The 8,561-nt window shown below is 28.0% G+C and overlaps 2 protein-coding genes and 1 long non-coding RNA gene across 6 annotated transcripts; 1 reads left to right on the forward strand and 2 right to left on the reverse strand.

The window, feature by feature from the left end:
- Positions 1-253: 253 nt before the first annotated feature.
- On the reverse strand, positions 254-3,133 carry LOC105670303 (mitochondrial-processing peptidase subunit beta-like). 2 transcript variants are annotated; one of them, XM_067354914.1, is made up of 9 exons: positions 3,003-3,133; positions 2,542-2,808; positions 2,178-2,349; positions 1,895-2,051; positions 1,601-1,809; positions 1,306-1,449; positions 1,041-1,183; positions 762-965; positions 254-671 (listed from the first exon to the last, which is right to left on the reverse strand). In XM_067354914.1, exons 1-9 carry the CDS (start codon positions 3,009-3,011, stop codon positions 531-533), a joined length of 1,446 nt encoding a protein of 481 aa, XP_067211015.1. In that variant the 5' UTR covers positions 3,012-3,133; the 3' UTR covers positions 254-530. The 2 variants fall into 2 exon arrangements, with proteins under 2 accessions (XP_067211015.1, XP_067211014.1); XM_067354913.1 differs by having other exon boundaries at positions 2,884-3,017.
- Positions 1,151-3,211, forward strand: LOC136999906 (uncharacterized). Its single transcript, XR_010890185.1, has 3 exons — positions 1,151-1,162; positions 1,258-1,375; positions 1,641-3,211. It is a non-coding gene; the product is annotated as an uncharacterized lncRNA (long non-coding RNA).
- On the reverse strand, positions 3,079-8,078 carry LOC105670302 (uncharacterized). Of its 3 annotated transcripts, XM_012363750.2 has the most exons (9): positions 7,889-8,078; positions 7,164-7,270; positions 6,661-6,864; positions 6,323-6,581; positions 6,045-6,167; positions 5,728-5,889; positions 5,424-5,633; positions 5,096-5,289; positions 3,079-4,994 (listed from the first exon to the last, which is right to left on the reverse strand). In XM_012363750.2, the coding sequence occupies exons 2-9, from the start codon at positions 7,229-7,231 to the stop codon at positions 4,823-4,825; spliced, it is 1,392 nt and encodes a 463-aa protein (XP_012219173.1). In that variant the 5' UTR covers positions 7,232-7,270; positions 7,889-8,078; the 3' UTR covers positions 3,079-4,822. The 3 variants fall into 3 exon arrangements, with proteins under 3 accessions (XP_012219173.1, XP_067211018.1, XP_012219174.1); XM_067354917.1 differs by lacking the exon at positions 7,164-7,270 and having other exon boundaries at positions 7,318-8,077; XM_012363751.2 differs by lacking the exon at positions 7,164-7,270 and having other exon boundaries at positions 7,889-8,076.
- Between the last annotated feature and the right edge of the window lie 483 nt (positions 8,079-8,561).

Consider the following 8,561-nt stretch of genomic DNA (forward strand, 5'->3'; position numbering starts at 1 on the left):
ACGCGATTAATTGTAGAGCCTTCGCGCTTCGTGTTATAAGTTACCGTAGTAAAAACTGTCATGGCTGCCAAGAAGAAAGCAGCACTACTTACAGTCATATTTGAAACTACGTAGCCATGTTCATTTTTTAGCTGCTAGTAAAATGCTATTTGGTTCATATCTGTGCTATAATCTAACCTAACCTAATTTAACACTAACCTAACCTAACCTTGATATGTAGATCAAAAATACAAGTTTTTTTTTAATTTCGACAAATGCATTAATAAATTAAAAGAACATGTAAGAACATAAGAATAAATAATTATGAGAACATGTATTATATAATATTTGTAAGTATGTATGTCGCTAAGCATATCTGGTTGTCCACACACATATGTATACAATTACTGATAAAATATTAAAAATCATGAGAGTAAAGTTTGACTATGAAAAATCTCAAAAAATTCGATTAAAATTCTTTATAAATTATTATTAATTAATTATTAATAGTACAATCAATTTTTCTCATGTCGAGAAAATTTGATAATTTTTTAATAATATAATGACCATGTACCACGAAGTATAATGCAATAATCTGTCAAATTTTCAATACGTCCAAGTCCTACGATTGCGGGAGATTGATTGCATATATATTTACTGGCAGCATCTCGCATCATATTTGTTGTAATTGCCTATAAATGAGAAGATTGAAAGAATTGAATTTTGATTTCTGAATTTCTGTTGATGTTCTTTACAAAGGCATTACTATTCTACTGACTTACTTCATACTTCGCGAGTCTCTCTTCCATGGGGATATAACATTTACGTAAATGAAGGCAATTGACTATGTCAAAGAAACGATCTACTGGATCATTCAATTTTTTCAATTCTTGAAACTTACATTTATTTATAGCTCGCTCTACTTCCAAATTAGTGACTGTCGTGTATAATTTTCTCCATTCTCTTAGCAGCATGGAAACCATGGTCTGTATGGATATTTTATATCATTTCTTACTATCTTAAGCTAATTATAAAAAGATTATGTATTAGTATATATGTACGTCAAGTTCCAACTTGTCACAGACAAAGTAACAGCCCCATATACTGTTGCACGCATAATCCAAAATAAATGATTTATATAAATGGCATAAGCCTGTATTAAATGCACTATGTGCAAGATATGGTGCATTATGATTTGCTCCACCTATGTAAAAGATCTAAATAGAGTATATAATACTAGATACAGATAAAATAATTGTTAATTGTTATTATTTTCAGTTCTATTCATTAATATAATTTTAAAGGATTGCTACATCTCATAATTACTATACGTCATATCCCAGGAGCCTATAATTTCTTTAGCTACTTGAAAAGCACATCGATCTGTACATTGGGAGTAAGTTGGTCCTTCGAAGCCTATAGCTACATATCCTAATTTTTTGTTGTCATCTCTTAATCGTAAATCAGCACCTGTTTGATAAATTATACTATTAACAATTGTATTTATTAACGTATAATGATTATTTTTGTACAATATTATCTTTTCTAAACTGCATAGAAATCTATGTACCATATAATACTATATAATACCAGTAGTATTTATGATTCATTACATTTTTACCTGAAAAGCGTAATTGTTTTAAATCTGAGAATGATTTCAGTTTACAATCATCGGTAGAGGACTGTGTTTCTTGTGAACTTTCAGTAATATATTCATCCACAACTGTTTGTAATTCTGTTAAAGAAATTGCACCAGAACTAATCATAGTCATGAAATGTGGTTTGAACACACGCTTTCTAAAGCTGATTAAGCATTCCTTTTCAAAATTTCTACACATATATTAATGATTATTTTACTAATATTATATTATCAGTAAGTATTGTTTAGTGATAATGATTGATATTTTATAAATACTCGATTATGCAACTCTCAGGAAACACGCTTTTAGACAATACCGTATCCTGGTATGCAATATTTGAAAAATAATCCATTACGACATGTTCTGTATTAGATTCAACTTTAGAGAGTTCTTGGAGAATCCTATATTTTGCCGATTCAACATCATTAAAACCTGAAAAGACAATTTGCTCTTAGCATTCTAATTGCAGCAATTTATAAATATGCTAAATACACTTATAATTTAATAAATTTAATAGTAAAACAAAAACAAGACAACTAAGAAAATAATATAACATACATGTAACACCATTTAGAGCAACGTCAAGCAGTATATCTGCGAGTTTCCTAGCATTATAAGAAGGTACTGTTCCGTAAAACACAAACATATCTCGCATTGCTTTAGCCGTTAATGTTCCACCAATTTCCTGTAATTCTGTTTCAATCTGCTGCTGATTTTTTTGAGTCGTTGCCTGTTAACATATAATTATTAGTTATTAGTTTAGATTCATTATTTTCTCTGCTTCTACTTTGATATAATTTAAAACCAACAGTAAATTATGTATGTGCAATATATATTTCTTCCTGCTTATATAGTAATATATGATATTTGTATTATCAATTATCTAAATATGTTATAAGACTTTTTTTATATTTTGATTTACTTGGAATAGTACATGCTCCAAAAATAATGCACTGCCACGTTCCTCGGGTTTTTCAAATACTGCACCAGCTGGTAAAAAGCATCCAATAGTGGTAATAAATGATTCTTTTTTATATTCTGAAATTAAACGCATGCCATTATTCATGCTACAATATTCCATTTTGCCCTCAGGTATTTCAAGCAGGCCAGAATTTTTGCATTTCTCTGTGCGTGTACTATAACAGTCATAAAATCTGTGATCGATGCATTTGCGTAAGAGTCCTCGGCCCTTAAAAATAAATTGATTTAAATCTCATTAAATTGTCATAAATTTAAGTAACAAATATTATGTACATATCCTTACAGTACGTGTGCAAAGCATATGCTGTTGCGCGACGTAAATATTTCTAATAGCGAACATTCTTACAATTGAAATACTATGAGATAGATAAATCAGTAATATTTAACATCTAGAAAACTAACCGTTGACATGTGGACCAGTTCAATTGTTCTTTATTTTTGATAATAGCTGTAATATATTCAAGCCAAAAGAAACAACTTTCTGTACAGAATATTTTTATTAGACATGAATACATAATGTAATTTCGTTTTTAATGGAATAAGGCCATAATTATTTAAGTATGTGACATAGAAAAATTAGTATGTAAATAAATATAACGTTACAGATTAAATATTGCTTTAGAGTTAATCTTAAAGTACAGTAACAGAAAGTTAATAAATGGCATTATCAAAATATCTGTATATCTTAGTACGCAGATTAGCATGTATATTATAACAGAGATGTGTTAATACAATTTGGCTTTATCATTAATGATAAACCACGTGTTAAAATGGTTATCTATCATTAAGTCCATTAAGTATGAAATATTTCGTATGACCAAAATAGTATAACAACAAAGCATATTGATTTACTTTTCATCATTTAAAAATTTTATTTCTGAACACAATGTTCTCGTCTATATCATAATTACACCGCATACGAAAGCATTATCTTTTTTTAAACATATTTTTGTCTGACATTTGATACTTATGTGAATATTAATATATAATATAATATTACATAATATTATATAATATTAATATACCAATATTATGATTTATAAATACACATATATTCCAAGTATCCAAATATACAGGATATAGTTTATTATTGATGAAATAGTCAAAAAAAATCTGCTTTAAAAGTCGAAAATGTAAGATAAAATATGACATTGTATTAACTCCATTAGAAATATAAGCCAGTAACTTGATGAAATATAAATTGATACATTTGTTCTTATTTTTAGTCATACACAGGGCTACAATATTTCATATTTTATGGATATCGGCAATAAAGTTATACTCGTAAAAAATATGGATTAAAGTGTTAGTTGTAGTGGAGTTTAATTTATGACATTGCACAATGGTAATATAATATCAAAATGTAAAAATCGACTTAATATACTATTATCGTGTTTAAAATCAATCCTTTAAATGCTGATTTCATATGCGTGTGCGTATACTCTTCCGTTTTTATATATATTCACAAGAATCTAGTATATTTAACACACAATCCAATTTTGTATGTATAATAATAATTTGAAGACTTAACTGGAAAAGTAATATAATATACCACATATATGTGTACATAGGCATATACACTCGTATCATTAAATATAGATATATTACATATATTGTTTTATATATATGCTTATTAATCGTGCATAAATCAAGTCATAGATATCGTATTCCGTGATAACATATTATTATTCATGTATTTAATCAATTATTTATCTGTTAATCAAAGCTCTGGCGATACAAAATGGAAAATTATATTCAGATCAGAATGATGTGATATGAGTAATGTAAATATAGTAAAAAAAAGCAAGAAAAAAAGACTAAAAGTAATAATAATAGTAAAAATAAATAAAAATAAAGTAATATTAGCGCAATAATAAATATAATACGATGATAATTGCACAGTAAACGTTTAAAAGTTTTACTTTTTACTGTGTAGAATTTATTTTAGCCTCAATGTCTTGTTGATTTAATGCTCTGCAATTATTATCTATTTTTGTGTTAATATTACTGCTTTATTTTTATGTATTTTTAATATTATTAAAAATATTAATACTTTTGGATACTTGTCATATCTCAAGATGTTAAAGGATACCTGATGTTCCAACTATTTTCTAGATGCAAGTAACTTCAGTTAAGTATAAAAGTATTAATACTTTCCTCTCACGAAATATATAATAAATATTCACTAATTCTTAATTCACTAAACACAAATTCACATGACCTTAACTATGTCTCGTGTCAAACGAGGAGACAACTTTGACATTAGTTTTTTGTGATTTGAAAGATTCAACACCTTCTCTTGTAACAGAAGTACCAGTTACGTCCAAATACTCCAGTTTTGATGCGTTCAATGCCAAGTGAACAAGACTCGAATTTGTTACACGTGGATAATTTCTGAAAAAAAATAAAGTGTTTATATATAAATGTCATTTTCTCCCTCTTTTTGGAATTTTTTAAGCTTTTTTATATTCTTTTTATAATTAATTGAAACTCACCTAACAACTAATGTTTTAAGGTTTGGATTATTGCATATTCGTCTATCTTCTTGTAATATTACCATTCCTTGCGGGGAACTATTTATCACTTTTCTGTCGCCAGTGTCACTTCCCAGTGCACATATTGCTCTGTCCGATATTAAACATCGTTGAAATCCAAAATCTTCGAAAGAGACCAAATCCTCTATATAAAACTAAATTAGAATAATAATTAGAATAATTTAGTTTTATAATTTACTTTTATAATGTTTGCACATATTGTTATATAATTCAAAATAAGATAGTGATGCTTGTAATTAGTACTTATAAGTTTGCCTTCTGCAAATACCTGTGCTAGATTATGGTCTTCATAAATAGGTATAGGTATGGGTATAGGTAAAGGCTGCCGCTGTCGTTGCTGTCGCTGTTGTACAATCTCGGACTCTCGATCTTCATGTCCTAATGTAGGACACTCCAGGTAGAGATGCGTTAAAGTTTTAGTACTACTAAAACAACCAACTTCGCTATCTCCAAGTGAAGTATCCCGCAAATCTAAGATCTAAGAACATAAAAGGCACCTTAAAGTGCTTTTTTGAAAAAATTAAACGTAAAAATAGTAGCTGTATTACAGATGCATAAATGAAAAAATGTACCTCTAATGTTTTAAATCCAAATCTAGTTGCTAGACTAGCATACGCAACACATTCCCCCAGACGATGACATGAGTTCAGCCTAAGTTCCTTAAGTTTTGGTATTTTACTAATAACCAGTAAGGAATGTGGTGTAAACCAATTACATTTGGTCAAAATCAAGCACTGAAAATAGTATGTTCACAGTTTAACATAAGACCATATAAATGTTGAAAAATTATAACAAAACAAAAATTATAAAATAATAGATCTATCTTATCGTATACCTTATTGTTTTTCTTATTAAAGATTTATATTTATTTACTAAAATATTAACTTACTGTTAAATTAGGCATGTGAAGGTCCATTTTGAAAAAATAAGACTTATTACTCTGTAAATAATCCATTTTGCAACCCTTTAATGAGAGCTTTTCAATAGTACATGGAAAATCTGTTATTTGAATCTGCAAAAATTTATTAATTAAATGCAAAATTATTTTGTAGCATGCTTTTATAATAAATAATGAAGAGAGAGAAAAAGAGCCAGTTTAAAAGTAGTGTTAACATATTTCAAAAATATATGATATAATATTACAAATATTTTTGTCATAAAATGTACCTTATCTCCATGTATGTAATATTCTTCGATAATCAATTCTTTGAGTTGATTACACTGTGTTCTCACATGATCAAAGAAATTTTGTGTAAGAGCAGAAGTGCCAGAAGATAAATTGCCTCGAATTGCCAAGCTCAATGTCAGTGGTTGCAAGAACTTCATATACTTAATTAAATCATCTAGAAGTATGGGCTTGACTCGAAAATCTACTCTTCTCCACAAAGTTCTATCTTGCGTTAGTTGTGCAAATCGTTGGCAACATCTATGATTGACAAAAATTAATTATATATAAAGAAACACGAAAAATAAATATAATGCACAAGAGAAGGGAAGCAACTCACAAACTGATTGCCATGAGATCTTGCGGATGTAAATATTTCACTATGTTAAGTAAAACATCATCCGAAAAGCTCAGAATGTTTATTGATGATGTTACTCCATTTGAGTCTGCAGATTCTTCAAGTTTTACACGTTTTGTTTCCCTGCTGCTAGATGGCTCGGGAGAAAGAGACTTGCTGCGCTTTATTTTCATCTTTCTCTTGCACCTATATGTAAAGAAAAAAACAAAGAAAAAAGAAAAATAAGACAAACATATCTAATAAATGAGTGATATATATAAAAAAAAACAGACAAGTAATTTTTTTATAATGCAATTAGAAGATATAATTTCTTTTTTTATATGTGAAATTATAGATGATCTCAAGAGAAGTAGAGCTTATGTCAAAAATTTTAATATATACACACACACACACACACATGTTGTTAATTAAATGTTACACTTTTCCTACAATTAGTCTGTTTCTCAAACAATGATCTTTTTTTACAAAGAAATTATATTATTTACATATCACAAATAATGCTTGCACAAATCGAAGGGCCTTTGTTACAGAAAAACTGCATATTGTTCTGCATCTTTTCGTATGAAGTTGAATGGAATCAACCAGTTATTTCCTGTGTGAACAAAAGAGACACCAGAACACAAAGACAATTTAATTTACCCAACAGTCTAATTCTGACTGTGCTGAGTAATCCATTTTCTTTGCCTGAAATCTAGAGACAGTGAGAAAAGTTCTACTAGCCATATGCAAACGAAGAAAACTGTTTTCAGGGTTTTTTAGTTTTATATATGAGAAAAAATTCTTTTTGTTTATTTTCAACTAGTCTTATGTGTATAAAAATTTAATCGTTTCTTCATATTGTCATAAACATAAGAAACATGTGATAAATAATATTTTATCGTATAAAACGAAAAATATAAATACGTATCATTATCAAAACAGTGTAAATCAAATAGAATTTCATATATTTGTTGTTAGTGGGAAATGTCAAATAATATGTGACTGTAATTTATTGGTTGTATTTTTTTCACTAGACCTATAACTTTTTATTTTACGCAAACACAACTATAAGCGAACAGTTTGGCTCAAATAACTGAATAAGAATTCTATCCACAAGGTCTCAAATGTAAAATATCCTGAAATAAATCGAAAGTAGTATTCAACGCGAAAACATAACCACAAAATGACGCGAGTAAATTTTCGTGCGTTACGTACGAACTTTCACACTTACCTCACGAATCTTTCAGTAAAATTGCGTAAATTTATGCTTAGCACTTAATATCACCACCAAATCAATTCTTTTGGCTCTGTATAATATGAATGAACACGATATTTGTCAGAAAAACCACGCAGAACTATTACACCAACTGCTACTCCAACATCTTGTGATGTTCAATGACAGACGAATATGTCATTGTCATATGTTTCATTATTGTTTCTCTTTGTTATTGTTGACATTATCAGACTCTAGAAAAAGTGCATATTAATCATGAAAATAAGCATAAAAAATATTTTTTGCATAAAATTAAAAATTGAAACGTTCAAAAATTGCGTAACAAATTTATATTAAATAATATTAAATGTTAAAATAAATAAAACTCACCCTATTGTTGAATCATAGATCAAATAATATTATATTATTTATATTTTGAGAGAAAAAGAGATTTGCACAATTAAACAATAATTTTTGGACCTAAAACAAAGCTGAATATTATTAAATAAAAAAATATAGAAAATATAATATTTACGTCTTCTGAAATAAAAATTTATTTTTTAGCACCATTAATGTAATAATTTCATGTTTTTTTAGAGCAAATTTAATAGAAAACATTGCAGATTTTTTTGAATTTATACTAAGTAAGGCAGGAATCTCAGATAATGTTCATGAAACAGAAAAAGTTAGA

Source organism: Linepithema humile, chromosome 5, assembly GCF_040581485.1.
Source record: "Linepithema humile isolate Giens D197 chromosome 5, Lhum_UNIL_v1.0, whole genome shotgun sequence".
In the NCBI taxonomy this organism is placed as follows: Eukaryota; Metazoa; Arthropoda; class Insecta; order Hymenoptera; family Formicidae; genus Linepithema; species Linepithema humile.

What these genes read in the sequence shown, in the direction of transcription:
- LOC105670302 (XM_012363750.2), bottom strand. Translation starts at nt 7,231, where the DNA reads ATGCAGAACAATATGCAGTTTTTCTGTAACAAAGGCCCTTCGATTTGT. An exon ending in GCAAGCATTATTTGTGATAT is followed by an intron (nt 6,865 to 7,163) that starts GTAAATAATATA and finishes CTTTACATATAG; the next exon opens with GTGCAAGAGAAAGATGAAAA. An exon ending in CTTAAAACATTAGTTGTTAG is followed by an intron (nt 4,995 to 5,095) that starts GTGAGTTTCAAT and finishes ATTTTTTTTCAG; the next exon opens with AAATTATCCACGTGTAACAA.
- LOC105670303 (XM_067354913.1), bottom strand. Translation starts at nt 2,940, where the DNA reads ATGTTCGCTATTAGAAATATTTACGTCGCGCAACAGCATATGCTTTGC. An exon ending in ATATGCTTTGCACACGTACT is followed by an intron (nt 2,809 to 2,883) that starts GTAAGGATATGT and finishes TTTATTTTTAAG; the next exon opens with GGCCGAGGACTCTTACGCAA. An exon ending in AAAACAATTACGCTTTTCAG is followed by an intron (nt 1,450 to 1,600) that starts GTAAAAATGTAA and finishes TTTATCAAACAG; the next exon opens with GTGCTGATTTACGATTAAGA.